The 22,165-nt window shown below is 41.6% G+C and overlaps 1 protein-coding gene across 1 annotated transcript in view; it reads right to left on the reverse strand.

The window, feature by feature from the left end:
• slc2a6 (solute carrier family 2 member 6) overlaps positions 1 to 22,165 on the reverse strand; it is a 28,527-nt gene that overhangs the window by 2,758 nt on the left and 3,604 nt on the right. Inside the window, exons 2-6 of the mRNA XM_069931325.1 lie at positions 14,749 to 14,911; positions 7,745 to 7,951; positions 6,524 to 6,623; positions 1,875 to 2,086; positions 594 to 746 (exon numbers count right to left, since the gene is read on the reverse strand). Coding sequence (XP_069787426.1) covers positions 594 to 746; positions 1,875 to 2,086; positions 6,524 to 6,623; positions 7,745 to 7,951; positions 14,749 to 14,911 — 835 coding nt within the window. The remainder of the gene's footprint in view (positions 1 to 593; positions 747 to 1,874; positions 2,087 to 6,523; positions 6,624 to 7,744; positions 7,952 to 14,748; positions 14,912 to 22,165) is intronic.

Here is a 22,165-nt window from a genome sequence, read left to right on the forward strand (position 1 = left end):
TTTTTGTCCAATCTCTCTTGAAATCCTTGTTGTTTATATATTTCTAAACTTTAACATCTGTAGTAGGAATATTTTTTTTAACTTCCACGGTATTTTGAACCCTTTGGTTCATTGATTAAGTTTCTGGAACAATAATGAATAATCCAGTAAATATAAATTAAGTACATTCGGCATAATCTGACAAGTTAAATGTAGGCAATGCTGCAGGTAAGTGTCTTCGGGAAGATTCTAGTTAAGGCCAATAGGAGTATGCATGCATTTGATGCAGATCCTTCTAAACCTTTCTAGCTATAAATCTATCAAGTGCATTGTCAACTGATTGTACAAGTAGAACCCAACAGAACGGCATTCTCTGACCATCGGTGCAGACACACAACCAGACATGTACAGACAAGCAATACATATGCAGGACAAATATTTCATCTATATATATATATAGTTTCATGAATATAAGACTTTCAGATGGTTAGTGTGAGCAGTTCTCAAATGTCCTCTGAATCTATTAACCACACTAAATCTAGATCCCAGGAATAGAAGAGTGGTTTTTTTTAAAGTGTGTTTGGATGATGTTAATAAGCAACGTTAGTACTTACCAGGAACACAGACGTACTGTCAAAGATGAGCTGCATGTTGACCAGTACAACTGTGATCCCGCTCATCTGTTGAAACATCCTCATGAAGAGAGTAATAAGAAGAGGCTTGTAGATGAAGGACTGGCGCAGATCAGTATATGACATTCGTTTCACCTGGTAGGGAAAGGAAGAGAGAGCCTGCCTTTATTCAGCAATGAAGTACTTTCACATTGTTGGAATGCAGGAAAATCTGTGAAAAATAGCACAAACAATTATATGATAAATGTTCAGTTACCCATGCAATAGTTCCAGGGATAAAATCTTGGGGCCCAGAGAATTCCCTAATTGTTAATTAAGATGGTCATCCCAATATAGTAGTCTCTCAGTACTGCTCCTCTGATGTTGCGGATAAATGTCATCGGGGGACCCCCCCCCCCCCCTTAGTACAGATTCTCCCATCCTCAGTATTGCTCCCTGATAGTGTCAGCCTTGATTATGAATCTGATGCTGGACTGTGCCATTGCCAACACTCTAAGCCAATATTTAAAATACCTATGGAAAACAAAATATGCTGACCTCCTACATGGCTCTTGAGCACGAGCACTGCTTGTAAGGGAATTAAGGGATATTGGGGAAAGGCAGATAAGTGGAGATGAGTCTATCAGATCAACTATGATCACATAATTCCCTAACCCTAACGTGGTGGAGCAAGCTCAATGGGCCAGATGGCCTACTCCTATTACGTTCTTGTTATAGATTGGACTCCTATCAACAAGGAGGTCTCATTCTCATTCACTTGGTCTGAGCTTCCTCATTATTTTTCAGTGATCCCTGCTGGCTTTGGGAAGAATTATCCTACCCACCAAAATTCCCCATTCACAGATCAGCCAGGGACGAAGTGCCCAAATCTCATTCCTACATTCTTATTTTTCCTTGGGATTCTGTAAATGGGAAGGGGGTTTGGTACATTCAGACTCTATTGAAGCAAATGGCTAGTGGGAAAAGGGTTCAGATCCCTAGCTAGCAGTTGCACCTTCCAAATAGTAAAAACAAAATTCTGGAGAAACTGAGCAGGTCAAACAGTGTCCTATATGAAGCAAAGGTAAAAAATACATACCTGACATTTCAGGCTTGAGCCCTTCATCAGGCCCGAAACATCAGTAATGTATTTTTATCTTTGCTACATAAAGGACACTGTTTGACCAGCTGAATTTCTCCAGCATTTTGTGTTTTTATTTCAACTACGGTATCTACAATTTTTTGTGATTTACTGCACCTTCCAAACAGGCCATTTCTACTTACTTTCCTGTTCAGAGATTCCTCAATCTCCCTGTACTCAAGCCTGTAATCAGAATGCAATCCTCGAAGCCAAATGAGTGCTTGAAAGGCTTCGTAATCACGGTCTTTGGAGATTAAATATCGAGGGGATTCTGGCATGAAAGACATAATAACCACTAATACTGCAGGTATAAATGCCCCAACAGCAGCCAACCAACGCCATGAAAGGAACAGACCTGAAAAAGGTAAAAGGGTATAATAACTTTTAAACTTGAATCCCTGATCATCTTTCTCATTAAATAATACAAAGAGTTTTACCATTAACTTATAATTCAAGTCCCATGCTATGCACATATTGTCGAACATCCCAGTCGAACCAACCCTTTCCCAACTTTTATTGCACCTAAGGAACAGGAATTAGCCAATTAATGCCAGGTGCCTTATTTATTATTCATTTAAAGTATAACGGATCTGTGACATTACTTCCTTTCAATGCCTTTTAATATTTTCAGCCACCAGAATCTGCTGATCTCAGAATTAACATCAATATTTACTGGAAAGCAACATACTAATAGGAGGGGATTTCAATCTGAATTTGGATCCAAATATGGATAAAACGGGGAAAAAAATTAACAGGAAGAACAAAGTAACCAAATTTATAATTAAATCAATGCAAGAAATGAAACTTGTGGACATATGGAGGAAACAAAACCCAAAAGAAAAGGAATACTCATACTACTCGACTAGACATAAAACATACTCAAGGATAGACCTATTCCTGTTATCAGCCCACATTCAAGGGAGAGTTAGGAAAACGGAATATAAAGCTAGACTATTATCGGACCACTCACCCCTGTTATTGGCAATAGAGCTAGAGGACATCCCTCCAAGAATGTATAGATGGAGATTAAACCCCATGCTACTTAAAAGACAGGATTTTAGAGAATTTATTGAAAAACAATTAAAAATGTACTTTGAAGTAAATACGGAATCAGTGGAAGATAAGTTTATACTATGGGACGCAATGAAAGCATTCATTAGAGGGCAAATAATAAGTTATGCAACCAAGATGAAGAAGGACTATAACCAGGAAACAGAGCAGTTGGAAAGGGAAATAATAAACATAGAAAAAAAATTAGCAATAAAGGAAGATACAACCAAAAGAAGAGAATTGGCGGATAAAAAAATAAAATATGAAACATTACAAACATATAAGGTGGAGAAGAATATAATGAAGACAAAACAGAAATATTATGAACTAGGTGAAAAAACACACAAAATCTTAGCATGGCAGCTTAAGACAGAGCAAACTAAGAAAATGGTATTGGCAACAAGGAAAAAAGACAAACAAATTACATATAATCCAAAAGAAATTAAGGAAAACTTCAGAGAATTCTATGAACAATTATACCGAACCGAAAACGAAGGGAAAGAAGGGAAAATAGATGAATTTTTGACTAAAATTGAACTACCAAAACTACAAATAGAGGAACAAAATAAATTAACAGAACCATTTGGAACAGTAGAAATACAAGAGATAATAAAAAATTTACCAAATAATAAGACACCAGGAGAGGATGGACTCCCAATAGAATTCTACAAAACATTTAAAGACCTAATAATACCGCCCCTCCTGGATGTAATCAACCAGATTGATGAGACACAAAACTTACCAGATTCATGTAAAACAGCAATAATTACAGTGATACTAAAACAAGGGAAAGATCCACTCTCACCAGCGTCATATAGACCAATATCTCTGCTAAACACAGATTATAAGATAATAGCTAAACTATTAGCGAACAGATTAGCAGAACAGGTACCGAAAATGGTAAATTTAGACCAAACTGGATTTATCAAAAAAAGACGCACAACAGACAATATTTGTAAATTTATTAACTTAATTCATGCAGTAGAAGGAAATAAAGCACCGGCAGTAGCAGTTGCTTTAGACGCAGAGAAGGCCTTCGACAGAGTAGAATGGAATTACTTGTTCAAAGTATTGCAAAAATTCAGTTTACCGGAGAAGTATATTAATTGGATTAAAGCATTATATAAGGGACCGTTAGCGAAAGTGACAGTAAATGGACATGTATCAAAGCAATTTAACTTAAGCAGGTCAACGCGGCAGGGATGCCCACTATCACCATTATTGTTTGCGCTAGCTATAGAACCACTAGCAGAATCGATAAGAAGAGATAATAATATAAAAGGAATAAAAATAAAAGACAGGGAATATAAAATCAGTCTGTTTGCGGATGATGTGATAGTGTACTTAACAGAACCAGAACTATCAATAAAAGAACTATATAAGAAATTGAAGGAATATGGAGAAGTGTCGGGATACAAGATAAACGTAAATAAAAGTGAAGCAATGCCTATGAATAACGCGGATTTCTCAAAATTTAAGGAGGAATCCCCATTCAGATGGCAAACGCAGGCAATAAGATACCTAGGTGTGCAAATAAACAAAAATCTAGGCCAATTATATAAACTCAATTACAATCCACTAATGAAAAAATTACAGGACGATTTAGAGCATTGGAAAGAGCTACCACTAACACTGATAGGAAGGATAAACTGTATTAAAATGAACATTTTTCCAAGGATACTATACTTATTTCAGGCATTGCCAATACAACTGACAGAAAAATTCTTCAAAGAGTTAAAGAAAATAATAAGGAGATTTTTATGGAGAGGGGGGAAACCGAGGATAGCACTAGATAAATTAACAGAATGGTATAAACAAGGAGGCTTACAATTGCCAAACTTCAAAAATTATTATAGAGCCGCACAATTAAGGTACCTATCAGATTTTTATCAAACAAGGGAAAAACCAGACTGGACGAGACTAGAATTAGATAAAATAGGGGAAAAGATACCTGAACACATATTATATAAATGGGACGAAAAATTGGTACAACATAGAACTTCTCCAGTATTACACCATCTCCTCAATATATGGAAGAAGATTCATGTAGAAAGAAATAAAATAAATTACCAAATACCAAAACTAATATTGACGCAAAATAAGCTACTCCCTTTTACAATAGACAACCTTGCCTTTAGAAAATGGGAAAAAAAAGGGATTAAAAGAATAGAAAATTGTTTTTCAGGAAGTAGATTCTTATCCTTTGAACAAATGAGAGATAAGTACAATATAACTGGAGATACAGCGCTGGCATATTACCAACTGAGATCCTACTTGAAAGATAAATTAGGAAGCAACTTGAGTTTACCAGAGGGAAGTAACCTTGAATATGTGATTACAGATACAATGTTAATCAAAAGATTTATAAAAAATATGTATATTAAACTGCAAGAAAAGGAGAATGAGGAAACAAATGGTAAAACTAAACAAAAATGGGAACAAGATTTAAATATAAAGATAAAAAAGGAAACATGGGAGAAGTTATGCTCTGGAACGATGAGAAATACAATAAATACGAGGCTGCGTATGATACAATATAATTGGTTACACAGACTATACATTACACCGCAAAAGTTAAATAAATGGGACCCAACAGTATCTGATAGATGTTTTCGATGTAAAAAAGAAATGGGAACAACAATTCATGCAATCTGGACATGTGAGAGAGTAGAAAAATTTTGGGATGATCTCAATCAGATATTAAATAAAATAACAGAAAACAATATACCAAAGAATCCAGAGATCTTTCTCCTAAGTAACATAAAAAATAAAGAATTTGGAATTGACTTGGAAGATGCACAAAAAAGATTTGTCAAGATAGCCCTAGCCGTAGCAAAAAAATGTATTATGTCAACCTGGAAAATGGAAGATAATTTGAAAATACAACAATGGTATATAGAAATGAATAAATGTATTCCATTAGAAAAAATAACATATAGTTTAAGAAATAATATTGAAATATTCGAACAAGTATGGGAGCCTTACATTAAATACAATAGCGAAAACCTACCGGGAACAAACATTACCTAAGTTGATGGAAGGAGAAGAAAAGAAAAGAATGGACTCAGTAGAATTTCTGGTGTATTTTTGTTGAATGACAACATTGTCTAACTGAATTAATGCAACCTAGATTGTATACCTAAAGTGGATGAGAGGGGGGGGGGTGGGGGGTGGCTTGGGAGGAGGGAGGGGGGAGGGAGAAAAAGTCACTGTAAATGTGTGGAAAAGAAAAAGTGTATATCATGGCTATTGTGATTTATGGTGTGAAAAATAAAAAATTTAAAAAAAAAAAAAAAAAAATATTTACTGGAAAGCAAAGATTCCCAAGCTTTTTTGTTGTGTTCCACTTCAGAGAGCTTTTTCTTTTCATTTGGCCTTCACTCCAGCCCCTTCTTTAAACATAAACACTGAGCTATTCATTTTTAAAATTATTATTATGGAACCGCTACCAACTTTTGCATGTTGAAGTTTTTCCTAACCAGTTAAGTTTATGACCTGATTAATAAATTAAATGAGCAACAATTTTATCATAGATGCTCTGTGAGTGAATTTATCAAATGCCTTCTAGAAATCCAAAGGGATAACATCCTAAAAATTCCTTAGTTCTCAACTTTAGTCATTTCTCTGGACAAATCAGTCAGATTATCAACTGTGATATATATAGATATATATATATATATCCCCTCTCATTCTTCTGAAATTCAGTGGATTAAGCCCCTTCCCAATGTACAAAATTGCTCACCCAATGCATAGAGCAGAAGTGATCCACAGACAAGCATGAACTGAGGTGTTGTTCCCAATCTTCCTCTCAGCTTCACCACTGATATCTCAGAAATGTAAACCTGGAGAAGAGGAATGGCACACATAATGACACAGAGTTCAGAGGTGTCATCTATACTGGCCTGAGTTGTCAGTGGCAGGGTGGGTGCCATGAAGCCTTGATCTTCAGCAGGTTTAAGCCTTATTAGTGTACAGATGTTTTGAGCTGCTGATATCAACAAATCTTGGCAACTCCCTTAGCTCAGTGAACTACCCTTCCTGCCCTGAGATAAAGTCTACTCCAGAGGCTTGATCACAACATTCAGGCTGGCATCCCTTTATAGCTGTTGGAGGGAGACTATTTGTAGAAAGCTGTACTGTCAGAAGGGCAATACTAAGAGGGTACTGGGAGAAGTGCTGTTCAGAGACTTACACAAGATATCCCCAGTGAACAGCATTGTCTTTCCCACCAGGATTGCAGCTAGTCAAGGGCTGCTTGGCTCCACTTCCAACAACTGGAGGCCAGGATAAATACAACTGGCCACTCAGCACTGCTAACTGAGATCAGTGTATGTGTTCCATGAGTCTCTTCATCCGAGCTGTAATCCTTCTGTTCTTTTTTTCCTTCATTTGCCGTTAGCTACAGACTGCTAATAAATGTAGACCTTACCAGCAACCTCCATTATGCTTGAATCTAAAATACAAAATGAAATGTCCCTGAGCTTCTCCATTCCTTGTGTTCTCGTGCCCTGCTGACAACCCGGCTGTTGGCATAATCTCTGGATCTCTCGAGCAGCATAGTGGTGCAGCTGGTAGAACCACTGTTTCACTTTAAGAATCCCACTTCAATTCTGACTGCTGCTGCAGTCTGTGTGCTGTTTGCACATTCTCCCAGTGACTGTGGATTTCATTTAGGTACTCTGGTTTCCAGACAACATGCAGATTAGTAAGTTAATTGCCTCTCTGAACTGCCCCCATTTTGAGTGGTAGAATCTGGGGTCCCGATGGGAAAGAATAGCATGAATGTGAGTGTAAATGGATGAATGATGGTCAGTGTGGACTTAGTGGTTTGATGGACCTGTTTCTGTGCTGTATCTCTCTATACCTTGAACAAGACTCTCTGAAGAGTTGGGACATCTCTTCACATCCAAGACACAATATGCTTTTCAGGGATTTGGCAGGAAGTTATCTTTTTCTGACTCACCGGGATGGAACTGGCAGCCAATCCCCCTGCAAATCCAGTCAATATTCGGCCAAGGTCGAGCATCCATATGTTCTGGGCACTGCCCATAATGGAAAATCCCAAGACTGATGGCACAGTGGATATCATGATGGTCAATTTGCGACCAAACAAGTCATTGAACAACATGGAGCTGAGGCCACCCAATACAGTTCCTAAGGTGAAGATAGACTGTAAAAACAAAATTAGATGCCAGGGTCAAGCAGAAGTTGAACAAAGGGAAAGCAATTCTTTCAATTTAGGACAAGAGTGGAGTAACTTCAGTTCTGCCCACTGTTCAAAAATTAAACTTTTTTCTACTCAACAAAATAATAATCATCAGTGTTTTATAATAAGATCTTATTCCACTATTAAACAAGGTTTATTCTGTTTTTGCATTTTTCTTGTTAAGTTTAAGCTTATTTGTTACATTATAACCTGGACAGTGAGAAGTATTTTCCCATGAGCAATCTACAGTTCATCTCTAACATTCATACAGCAAGAACACAATTACAAAGAGAGAGTTAAAATGGGAAAAAATAAATCAATTAATGCAAAGCAAGAGTAACATGGTTACACACATTGGTGCTCCCTATCTCCCTTGCTTATTCCAATCTCACCCCCTCAGATCGCTCTGCCTTCTCTTCCTCTTCTGTGGAAGAATAAGTTTTATGAATATGCTTAACAAAAGGTTAATGCGTTAGGCCAGGCTTTCAGTTACTGCAAATATGGGAATATAATTGCTTTTTAACATCTGTACCCAAATGAGATAGTATTATCCACAAGAATGTCGATACGTCTCGAGATCAGGGACACTTTGATCTTCTCGGACAATTCTAGATAAACATAAAATGCAGCTTGTGTGAAACTTGTGAGGGTCTCATTCAGACCCCTCCCCAACTTCTGTATAAATGTATGGTGACCACTCCAATATTTTGAGTGTTGGGCTCAGAGTAAAGAAAAATTAATGAACTCTCCTTTTGAATACCCCTCACTCTCACTAACATAACAAAGCTGCTGTATGTTTACTTGATTCTGTGGTGTCTGCTGTTTTGCAGCAAGAGCTGACATTAACGTTGGCCTAGTTGGGAGGATCTCGCCGGGACAGAAGTCACTTCTGACTGAATAAGAGACTATCAGCGTTTGGGACGCTGGAAGGAGGATAAAGAGGCACCTTCAAATCCACCCTGGTTTCCAAGAACACTGTGGTCCCTCATCCGAGGTTGATCTGGTTCCCTGCCAAGATCCAGAAAAGAATCAAGATAGACAAGGTGTTTAGGTCAGTGAATCTATGGTAAAGATTTTCAACAGTTGTCGGCAGCATTAACAAACCAACTGGGTATTGAATCATGGCCAGTCTGGGGTACGTGGTCCATATGGGACATTGAAAAAGTAGAACAATTACTATGGGAGAAGAATGTAAGAAAGAAATTGAGAAAGTGTTCACAAGAATGGAAGGAACAGGGACAGCAAGAAGGCAAAAAATCTAAACAATGAAGTTGGAGAGAAAATGAAAAAGAGGCTCACCCAAAGATTGGGAGGTCCTGCAAGCTGAGTGTGAGTGGCATGACAATCAGGAGAAAGAGTGGGAGAGGATGAAAGGAGATCAAGGTGCTGTAATGATAGTGATCATGTTAGCATTGCTACTAGCAATGACTTAAGGATCATAGTTCCTGTTTGATTACACTTGGCTACCAGCAGGGGGCTGACACAGAAAGAGAGACTGCTGTATGAGAGAACTGTAATGGAGTCTTGAAAACCTCATGGTGGCTGTTTATAACAACTTTAAAGAACCTTTTTCTTCATCCATGTGTTGTCTAAGAATTCACACATATGAATACAAGATGAAACAGGTGTCAGATGATAAACAAACAGAAGGTGATAAAAGGTGATAAAAGAAGACCCTGGGGACCCATTATCAGGCATGGTGCCCCAATTTCTGCAAACCAATGAGGATGTGGAATGAGAGGATTCCCTTTTGGCTTGTCCACCCCCTTATGCTCCCATAACACTGTTCCCTTGTCCCTCACCTTGCAACCAATCTCAGCAGCACCAACCAATGCAGCCTCAGTAACAAAACTTAATGTGAGGCAAGACTCTAACTCAGAGGCTGAGTATAGCAGAGGAATAGCAGAAGGAGTTAAAACAAGACACAGAGAAGAAAAACTAAACCGGGAGCAAAGGGAAAAGACTATTACCCATCCATATAGTTCCAAATCCTCGAGGACATCAGGGTGGTCAGTATCCTGCAATGGATGTATATACCCCACAGAAACAAGAAGAAATGTTGTTAATTGGCCACCATGCTGCTGACAGAAATAAACATCCAATGGGCTTTGTTAACTATTTCAGGTCAACTCAAAACATGCATGGGGCTCAACCCCAGGTCGTATTTTCCCTGTGCCGTGCAATTTTGAGTGCTGAAGAAAGTGCGAAATAGAGGGTGGGGGGGGGGGGGTGGTAATGCCACTGACGTATGAAGATCTCAGACTGCACTGGCAACACCAGGCAGGTTGATCAGATAAACACCATGCTCACAGCACTAGCTGATAGTTTAAAGCACACATGTCAAACTCTGGCCCGCGGGTCAAATTTGGCCCGCAAGATCATATTAAATATATATTAGAGTTGGCCCGCTGGCCGCCGCGCCAGTTTAGCGCATGCACACTGAAGGTGAAAATGAAGACGCCGGAGGTGTGGAGGATCTCAGAGTCCCGAATCCCGGGGATCGGAGCGCCGCACTCAGCCCGCCCGGCTCCTGGACACACAGACGCGGCTGGAGTTGGGGACCATCCTCGCTGGGTCTACACTTCAGTGGCGATACCGGACCGAACGTCTTGTTGGCGATGCCTTCCCCCTCGCTCCGTGCGCGGTGGACCCTGCCTCCCGCTCATTTTGTTGGAGACGAGCCTGGCGCCATGAGATCGCAGTTTAATCCTTCTCCAACCATGGGAGGGGGGTGGGAGCAACGCGCTCTTCTCAGCCAATTCCTCCACCGCCCCGGATGCCGGCGTTTCAATGGGGGGTTCGGGTGCCTTCATCAGGCGACCGACCTGTTGGTCCAAGACAAGGGGAGAGCGTACAAACTCCACACAGACAGCACCTGAACTCGGGTGAACGTGGAGCTGCGACCCCACATTCCACATCAGGACTGTGTGTAAGATTGGGAGCAGTGAGACGGAAGCTTATTTTGTTGCTGTGATTTAAGCCTTTCTTGGGGTGGGTCCTTCTCTGACCACTTGCCTAACTATTAACCTAATCAGATGTGGAGTTACCACAATACAACAGTTCTCAACCTTTTTCTTTCCACTCACGTCCCTGTGCCATTGGTGCTCTGTGATTAGTAAGGGATTACTTAAGGTGGTCTGTGGGTGGGAAGAAAAAGTTTGAAGACCACTGCTTTAATCATCCCTCATTGACTCGTCATGTGCACGGTTTCAGATGCTAAAGGAAATGGGCCAATGACAATGACAATGAAAGAGTTTATCCAAAACTATTATTGAACATTTATTTTAATAAGAAAAAGTTTAACATTACATATGTTGAAAGAAAAGAAAACATGCAGATGTTGTTGAAAATTTTCAATAAATATTTAGTTCAGCCCTCGACTTAGTCCAAGTTTTTAATTTTGGCCCTCCGTGAATTTGAGTTTGACACCCCTGGTTTAAAGCGACCAATTGATATGAGTAAAGTCCTGGAATGTAAGCCCCTCACCGAAGAAACTGCACAGGAATTTTGGGAGTTGTTTATTGTAGCATACCAAACTTGTGCTGGAGATCAGACATTTAACAATAGCCAGCCTACGGCTCAATTTAATCCATTTGTTTAGCAGTGCTTACCAGAGTAGACTGCATCATTGGTTAATACTAATTTAAACTAGTCAGATAATACTAAAGAACAACCTAAAAGACCTGTGATGGCCTGGTGGCCGAGTAATAAAGAGGGAGCTGAGGACCTACCAAACCCCCAAATAAAATAGAAATTTCTCTTTAGAGCACAGGTGAAAAATGATGATTAAAAAGAGATGATTGGCCGTATCCAGGCGTAACAACAATTGTTCTTGTTTGGCACCTCAGGAATTAAACTGATCCTGGGGACCCCGCCCAGGCCCACAGAATAGACCTGGCAATTACGCCCAATCACCACCATGCTGTGATGTCTGTTTTAAGTGAGTTGGAGAAGTGCCCCTCCATTGGAGAGGATGATTGCTGTCAGGCACCTTTGACTACCAATAATCCATTTTGCCAGTGACCTGAGCAGGGGCTGGAGGTCCTCAGCACCTTCCCCCTAGTGACATGATGAAAGAGTGAGAAACCTATAGTTATAATGAAGGTGCAGGTGTCTCTCTCTCTCTTCCATTTTTGATTAATACGGGGCAACTTAATCTATCCTGGATCAGGAACTTGTGGGTTCCCTGAATCTGATCATACTCTTCATTTGTAAAACCTAGAAGGTAATCCCTGCAACTATCCAACTGCAATTCTTTTGTAAGTAACTTATGGGTGTGGCATGTACACTCTTCCATTTACAATCATGACACGCCTAGGATGTAACCTTGCTGGACGAGATATGCTCGCAGGATTGGGAATTACAATAATGTGCAATGAGAGGGGCTTGTAAATAAAAATGCTGACCATACAAGCCAGAGAAATGGCTCTTATAGGTCCCCCACAGTGGTGGTTGATAAATCTGCTACTAACTCCAATTTTTTCTGCACTATCCAATCACATGTTACAATCCTATTGGAGCAAATTCTGAGCTCATAGAATTTTATAAGCCATAGGAGAGAAAACAATCAATTTACATTGGAATGGGGAGGTTGAAGGTCTCCCAGGAACAGGCCTAATAGCAGAAATGCCATCAGAAATATGGAAATAATCGGGTTCGATTTATCCTCACGTGACTCTTACAGTGAATCACAATCATACGGCAAAGGAACTGGAGGTACTAACACAGACGTTAGTAAATCCTGCAGATCCTTGGACTGCAGAGAGACAAGAATTTTCATAGGGAGCTTTGTCCCCATCGTCCCCAATGTACAGAAGTACCGGAGGAGTTATGGTCAGCATCACCTTATGAGGTAGGAAAAACTATTTGTGATCATATCTTTGTATCTTTAAAACCTGGTGCTCAACTGCCTTCCATACCACAATACCCTCTGAGACTAGGGGCTACTGCAGGAATCTGAGAGCTTGTGGAGTCATTATTGAATCAAGAAATATTGGTGCCATGCCAATCTCCCTGCAACAAACTGATTTTTCCGGTCCCTAAGCCAGAATGGCGTCTGTTACAAAATCTGTGGGCTGTTAATGATATTAATGATATTGTTATGCCTATGCACCCAATTGTTCCAAACCCCGCCACTATTTTGAGTCATATTCCTACTACCGTCTTTACAATGTTTGATCTTCAACATGCTTTCTTTGCTATCTCATTACATCCAGACAGTCAGTGCCTTCACCAATGAGGGACAGCAGTATACATGGACTCGATTACCTCAAGGGTTTATACATTTGCCTAAACAGTTTTCACAGACTTTACTAAAACAATTGGCATCTTTAGATCTCCCTGAAGGATCTATGGTTATTCAATACGTTGATGGCCTGTTATTAGCTAGCCCGGGTTTGAAAGCCAATACTATAGACACTCTGTCTATAATGAAAGTCTTACGTGGCTCGGGATATGTGAATCTGAAAAGAAAAGTCACTCAAGGACAGTGAGGGGTGCATTTTTTAGGAGCTATTCTTAATGAAGAAGAACGAAAATTAACTACAGCTTGAATGACTCCGATTGTTAACTATCCTGTGCCTCAGTCACCTAAATGAATGCGTGGCTTCCTCGGACTGGTTAATTTCTGTAGACAGTGGGTCCCTAATGTGGCAATCTACACAAAAGAGTTTTCACCACTTGCTTCCATTAATGCATCACAGAAGCTTGAATAATCATTCCAGCAATTAAAGGCTTTTGAGGAACTTAAAAGCATTATATTTTTCATTAATAGTAGGATATATGAAGGGAAAATAAACCATATTTTAATACTCATATTAGTTATCATGAAATGGTAAAAGGAAGGAATGTGGAAGAATAAGTTTTATGAATATGCTTAATAAAGGGTTAATGCATTAGGTAAGGCTTTCAGTTACTGCAAACGTGGGAATATAATTGCTTTTTAACATCTGTGGTGAAGTGAGATAATATTATCCACAAGAAAGTCAATGTGTCTCGAGATAAGGGACATTGATCTTCCCAGACGATTCGAGACATTACAAAAGTTACGTAATGATAAACATAAAATGCAGCTTGTGTGAAGCTTGTGAGGGTCTCATATAGATCCCTGCCCAAATTCTGTATAAATGTATGGCAAACACTCTGGTGCTTTGAGTATTGGGCTCACAGTAGAGTCACTAAACTCTTTCTTGAATCCCCCTTACTCTCACTAACGTAACAAAGGGTTAATAAAGAAGCGGTTGAATGTTTACTTGATTCTGTGGTGTCTTTTGCTGTCTGTTTTGTTTTGCAGCTTGGGCTGACTTTAACACTTGGACACCCTGTTCTGGCCTTTAACCATCTCTGGATATTTTCATTTTCCACTGCCGCCGAGACATCAACCGTCTCGACTTCACCAGTCACTGCGCTTATTCCAGTCTCACCCCCTCAGAACACATTGTTTTCCTTGCAATCACAGTGTCTGCAGACTTTCCTGTTTAATAGCACTCCCTTTGTTCAATCCAGTAAAGAGGCCCCAATGCCAAAAAAAATGACGGTTCTTCTATACCGTCCAAAGAAACAATCCCTGGACAAGAATTGACCAGGTTAAATGCAAAGAAAATCTCCCTCTACACTGCTGTTCTATCAATAATTCCCATGACAATTATAGCATGTGTTAGATGTTGTCTCTATCTGGTTCCATCAAACCTACCTAAAGTGAGTGTGGCACAGGTTAGAACAAAGTAATGTTATATCTCCAATAATCATCATAAGTGCCTTACCTCAAACCATGATGCTTGATAGTCATTCATTCGAAGATCAAGGTTCGGAAAATGTTGCAATTCTGGGTATACAGGAGAAGTGTAGACCATTGCATAACCAAAGCTTAGATTTCCCAATACTGCTGTGAATACTGCCAGGAACATTTTCCCATTGTTGGTCACCCTGGAAGAAACATGGAGATTCACAGTCTCTCTACAGTGCCACAGCTGGATCCTGAACATTCCCTTTCCCATCCAGTGAATACATCACCAGGATTTACACCAGCTTCTCCGTACCATAAGTAGCTTTACCATAAGTGTTTCAAGTTGATTGCTTCAGCCACTCATTGAAGCAGTGAATTTAACTTTTATCCTTCTACGCTCTCAGCCAATCACTTTTCTTGCACTCACTATTGGATGGTTAATGACAATCTTACATTCATGGCCCCAAGTCTTAGAAAGGGTCACTTTTTCTACATCTACCCTGCCAACGTCTTTCATCACCTCAAAGAACATAGAACATTACAGCACAGTACAGATTTTGATGTTGTGCCGACTTATATATTCCTATCAAAAAATAATTTAACCTTTCCAACCTCTTAATGCTCTATATTTCTTTCATCCATGTGCCTTTCTAAAAGTGTCTTAAATGCCTCCGCCACCATCCCTGGCAAGGCATTCTCGGTATCCACAACTCTCTGAGTAAGAAACTTACCCCTGATGTCTCCCCAAAACTTTCCTCCTTCACTTTGTACAGATGTCCTCTGGTATTGGCTACTTCCACTCGGGGAAAAAGGCGCTGCTGTTGAACTTTTCTATGCCTCTTAGAATATTGTAGACCTCTTTTGTCACCTTTCATCCTTCTACAGTCCAAAGAGAAAAGCCCCAACTCTGCTAACCTTGCCTCATAAGACTTATTTTCCAATCCAGGTAACATCCTGGAAAATCTCCTCTGCAACCTCTCCATTAGCTTTCACATCCTTCCTTTACTGAGGTGACCAGAACTGAACATAATATTCTAAGTGTGGTCTCACCTGAGATTTGTATAATTGGAACACGACTTCTCCATTCTTGAACACAATCCCCCAACTAATGAAACCCAGCATCCAATAGGCCTTCTTAACTGTCCTCAAAACTTGTTCAGCAACCTTGGGAGATGTTTGGATTTGGATCCCAAGGTCCCTCTATTCTTCCACACTGTTAAGAACCCATCCATCAAGCCTGTACTCTTCCTTCAGGTTTGTCCTTCCAAATTGCATCATCTATTAAATGATTTAGTGAACATTTTATTGATGAAGTATCATAACGTTGAGTACCATAACATGGGGATGATATATAGGCCTCTAAATAGTAATGTAGAGGTGAGGGAAGGCATAAAAAGAGAATTTAGAGAACCGTGCAATAAGGGAACAGCTGTCATCATGGGAGACTTTAATTTACATATAGATTGGACTAGCCAAATTAGTAAAAATACAGAGGAGGAGGAATTCCTTGAATGTTTATGGGACGGTTATCAAGACCAATATGTCGAGGAACCAACTCGGGAGCAGGCCATTTTAGACTGGGTATTATGTAATGAAAAGGGGCTAATCAGCAATCTTGTTATACGAGGCCCTTTGGGTAGGAGCGATCACAATATGATCAAATTCTCACTCGACATGGAGAGTTAAGAAATTAAAACTGAGACTAAGGTCCTGAATTTAAATAAAGGGAATTATGATGGTATGAGATGGGAGTTGAGTAAGATTGATTGGGTGATGTTTATGGGGGGGGTTGATGGTGGATAGACAATGGAAAGCATTCAAAGATCTAATGGAAGAATTGCAGAAATCATTTATACCGGTTTGGCATAAAAATAAACCAAAAAAGGTGATACAACCGTGGATAACAAGGGAAATTAGAGACAGCATTAGGTCCAAAGAGAGAGCAGATCAATTGGCCAAGAAAGGTACCAAATCTGAAGACTGGGAACAGTTCAAGATGCACCAAAGGAGGACAAAGGAATTAATCAAGAGGGCAAAAATAAATTACCAAAGTAAGCTTGCGGCAAATATAAAAACTGACTGCAAAAGCTTTTATAGATATGTCAAGAGGAAAAGATTGGTGAAATCCAGAGTAGGTCTCTTGCAGTCAGAATCAGGGGAATATATAATGGGGAATAAGGAAATGGCAGTCCAATTAAATTCTTACTTTAGTTCTGTTTTCATAAGAGAGGATACAAATAACCTCCCAAGGATGTTGGGAAACATAGAGACTAATGCAAGGAAGGAGCTGAAAGAAATCAGTATCTCTAAGGACATGGTCTTGGGGAAATTGAAGGGATTGAAGGCTGATAAATCCCAAGGGTCTGATAATCTACATCCTAGGGTACTGAAGGAAGTGGACATTCAGATAGCAGATGCTTTAAAAATTATTTTCCAGTACTCGATAGACTCAGGATCAGTACGCATGGATTGGAGGGTAGCTAATGTTACCCCACTATTGGGGTAAACATGTCCATACTTAAGACCGCAGCCTCCATCGTCTCTGCGATCCGGATCACGTCCTCTAGCTTTTCTCCCCCGTGCTCTAGCAGGCGCTGCCTCACCTTATTTGATTGAACCCCAGCCATATAGGCATCCCGAATCAGATCGTCTGTGGTCTCCGCAGCAGTTCCACTATCACAAGTGAGGTGCACAGACTGCTGGATGAGGGCATTATCAAACCTAGCTCGAGTCCCTGGAGGGCCCAGGTGGTGGTTGTTAAAAACGGGGAGAAGCCACGGATGGTGGTTGACTACAGCCAGACAATCAACCGCTTCACGCTGCTGGATGCATACCTCCTTCCACGGATCACAGATATGGTGAATCAAATCGCCCAATACCGTGTATTTTCCACCATTGACTTACGTTCGGCCTATCATCAGCTCCTGATCCACCGAGAAGACTGACCTTTCACAGCCTTCAAAGCAAATGGGCGGCTGTATCAATTCCTCAGAGTACCCCTTGGGGGTCACAAATGGCGTTGCGGTCTTCCAGTGGGAAATGGACAGGATGGTGGTCCAGAACGGGCTAACTGCTACTTTCCCGTATCTGGACAATGTCACCATCTGCGGCCGTGACACGAAGGATCATGATGCCAACCTTGAGAAATTTTTTCAGACTGCAACTTGGCTGAACTTGACCTACAATTTCAATAAGTTTGTCTTCCGGACCACTCGGCTTGCAATTCTAGGTTGTGTGGTGGAGAACGGGGTGGTCATGCTGGACCCTGACCACATGCGTCCCCTCTTGGACTTGCCCCCCCTCCACACCAGAAGGCACTCAGACGCTGCCTGGGCTTTTTCTCTTACTATGCCCAATGGGTTCCACACTATGCCGACAAGGCACGGCCACTCATCAAGACCACCTCCTTCTGCCTGTCAACCGAAGCCAGAGCGGCCTTCGACCACATCAAATCGGACATCGCCGCTGCAACGCTGCACGCCATCGACGAGTCCATTCTGTTCCAAGTCGAGAGTGATGCATCTGACTTTGCACTGGCAGTCACTTTGAACCAGGCCGTCCGGCCGATAGCCTTCTTCTCCAGAACCCTCCAGGTTTCTGAGAGCCGACACTCCTCTGTCGAGAAGGAGGCCCAGGCCATAGTCGAAGCAGTACGTCGTTGGAGACATTACCTCACTGGCAGGTGCTTTACACTGCTGACCGACAAATAAGCGGTGTCCTTCATGTTTAGCAATACCCAGCGAGGTAAGATCAAGAATGACAAAATTGCCAGGTGGAGAATCGAGCTCTCCACCTTTAATTATGACATACTGTATCAGCCTGGTAAGCTCAACGACCCGCCAGATACGCTCTCCAGGGGGATTTGCTCCAACATACAACTGGACAGGCTGCAGAGACTCCACGAGGAGCTCTGTCATCCGGGGGGTCACTTGGTTCGCGCACTTTGTCAAAGCTCGCAACCTGCCCTACACGGTCGAGGAGATTCATTCCATGACCCGAGCGTGCCTGATGTGCGCTGAGTGCAAGCCCCACTTCTTCCATCCGGAGAACACCCGCATCATCAAAGCCACCCATCACTTTGAGCGTCACATTGTAGACTTCAAGGGGCCCCTACCGTCGACCAACCATAATACCTACATCCTTACGGCCATCAATGAGTATTCCCACTTCCTGTTCACTGTGCCCTGCTCGGACATGACTGCCTCCTCAGTCATAGAGGCCCTGCACAGCATCTTCGCCATCTTCAGGTACCCCAGTTACATTCACAGTGACAGGGGGTCTTCGTTTATGAGCGCAGAGCTGAGGAAGTACGTTTTGGAGCGTGGTATTGCTTCAAGCAGGACCGCCAACTATAACTCATGCAGTAATGGGCAAGTCAAAAGAGAGAATGGCACCGTCTGGAAAGTGGTTACGCTTGCCCTCTAGTCCAAAGGTCTCCCCACCTCTCGCTGGCAAGACATGCTCACCAATGCCCTACACTCCATCCGCTCCTTCCAAAGCACCATGACCAATGCCACCTCCCATGAAAGGATCTTCTCTTTCCCAAGGAAATCCGAATCGGGAACGACCATACTGGTGTGGCTCACAGTTCCTGGTCCAGTCCTCTTACGACGCCACGTCTGGTACTCAAAGAACGACCCCTTGGTTGACCGAGTGACTCTGCTCCATGGAAACCCACATTATGCTTACGTTGGGTACCCAGACGGGCGGGAGGACACAGTCTCGGTAAGGGATCTAGCCCAAGCCGGATCAGGCGCAGCAGTGCCTTTAGCCCAACCTCCTATTCCTTCTCCCCCAGGTCATGTGCTTGAACAGAGGGACCAGCACCACCCCACCAGCTCAGGCCAGACTGTCAACAACGCCATTGGGGAATTGAGCAAAGCAGTGGCCACACCCTACGAGCCTGCCAGCTACATGACTCCAGCGACCTCAATCCCGGCACCACGGCGGTCATGCCGGTTGGTTGGGTCCCTTGACCGGTACAGCCCCTAACCTCCATTCACCCTGGGGTCAGTTCTCAAAGAAGGGGTGAATGTGATAGTACAGATTCTATCACCAATGTGTATGCATACAGAGCATAGCCACACCTACTGGCAGGTCTTAAAGAATTGCTCCTTGCCAGAGCAGGTCATTCTGGACTGGTCGACCTACATGTGATATGCTCCAGTCTTTAATAAAAACCTTGGTTTGGATCAACAAGTCTTTGGTTCTTTTGACGCGCTCTACACACTGGAAGTAGCAACTGAGATTAATAAAGCTATAATGGTGCAACTAGGCAATTGGATTAATTTCCAGACGAGTGACAATGAAGAGAAGAGAATTTGGTCCCATATAGAACTCTTGTTAAATCAAACTTGAGGAAACAGTACACTTCTAGTCTTAATATTAGAAGGAAATTGGAGATGTTTGGGAGAAGATACAAAAATAACTGGCACAATTATTATACAAACTGAGAGGTAACATAGAAACATAGAAGATAGGAGCAGGAGTACGTCATTCGGCCCTTCGAGCCTGCTCCGCCATACAATGAGATCATGGCTGATCTTAAAGTTCAGTACCCCGTCCCCGCCTTCTCTCCGTAGCCCCTAATTCCCTTATACTGAAGAAATATATCTAATTTCCTCTTAAATATATTCAATGAACCTGCCTCTACTGCTCTCTGTGGCAATGAATTCCACAGATTCACCAGCCTCTGGGTAAAGAAATTCCTCCTCATCTCAGTTCTAAATGGTTTGCTTATTTTCCTCGAACCATGGCCCGGGGTTCTGGACTCCCCCACCATCGGAAACATCCCTTCCGCATCGATTCTGTCCAGTCCTGCCAGAATTTTATATGTCTCTATGAGATCCCCTCTCAATCTTCTAAACTCCAGCGAGTACAATCCCAATTTGCGCAATCTTTCCTCATAAGTCATTCCTGCCATTCCAGGTATCAGCCTGGTGAATCGCCTCTGCACTCCCTCCATTGCAAGAACATCCTTCCTCAGATAAGGCGACCAAAACTGCACACAATACTCCAGGTGTGGTCTCACCAAGGCTCTGTACAGCTGCAGTAAGGTGTCCTTATTCCTATACTCAAATCCTCTTGATATGAAGGCCAACATACCATTTGCCTTTTTAAACGCCTGCTGTACCTGCATGCTCGCCTTCAGTGACTGGTGCACAAGAACCCTTAGGTCTCTCTACACTTCCCCATCTCCAAATCTATTGCCATTCAAATAGTAATCTGCCCTCCGGTTTGTATTACCAAAGTGGATAACCTCACATTTATCCACATTGTAGTGCATTTGCCATGTATCTGCCCAGTCCCCCAATTTATCCAAATCCAATTTATCCAGCTTCCTGACTCCCTATTCAGTGCACCCAACCCCTCCTAGCTTTGTGTCGTTAAAAATTTGGAGATATTACATCCAATCCCCTCATCTAGATCATTCATGTAAATTGTGAACAGCTGGGGTCCCAGTACAGATCCCTGTGGCACCCCACTGGTCACCGCCTGCCACTCAGAAAACAAGCCGTTTATCCCAACTCTCTGTCTTCTATCTGCCAGCCACATCAATACCTTTCCCCCAATCCCATGAGCCTTGATTTTGCATGCCAGTCGTTTATGTGGGACTTTATCGAAGGCCTTTTGGAAATCCAGGTACACCACATCCACTGACTCTCCCCCATCTATTTTACCTGTCACCTTTGGGTATATGGGTATGTTCTTGCAATGGAGGAAAGAATTCCAATAGATTTGTCAAGCATGATTCACCTTTTGTAAATCCATGTTGACTCTGTCCGATCCCTTCTCTGCTAGTCATATGCTCCGCTATTATATCCTTAATAATGGATTCCATCATTTTGCCCACTACTGATGTAAGGCTCACCGGCCTATAATTCCCCGTTTTTTCTCTACCCCCCTTTTTAAATAGTGGGGTAACATTAGCTACCTTCCAGTCCATGGGTATTGATCCTGAGTCTATCGAGTACTGGAAAATAATTTTTAAACCATCTGCTATCTGAATGTCCACTTCTTTAAGTACCCTAGGATGTAGATTTTCAGGCCCTTGGGATTTATCGGTCTTCAATCCCTTCAATTTCCCCAAGACCATGTCCTTAGAGATACTGATTTCTTTCAGCTCCTCCCTTGCATTAGTCTCTATGTTCCCCAACATCCTTGGGAGGTTATTTGTATCCTCTCTTGTGAAAATAGAACTAAAGAAAGAATTTAATTGGTCTGCCATTTCCTTATTCCCCATTATATATTCCCCTGATTCTGACTGCAAGGGACCTACTCTGGATTTCACCAATCTTTTCCTCTTGACATATCTATAAAAGCTTTTGCAGTCGGTTTTTATGTTTGCCGCAAGCTTACTTTCGTAATTTATTTTTGCTCTCTTGATTAATCCCTTTGTCGTCCTTTGCTGCATCATGAACTGTTCCCAGTCTTCAGATTTGGGACTTTTTTTA

Source organism: Narcine bancroftii, chromosome 1, assembly GCF_036971445.1.
Source record: "Narcine bancroftii isolate sNarBan1 chromosome 1, sNarBan1.hap1, whole genome shotgun sequence".
NCBI classification, from domain to species: domain Eukaryota; kingdom Metazoa; phylum Chordata; class Chondrichthyes; order Torpediniformes; family Narcinidae; genus Narcine; species Narcine bancroftii.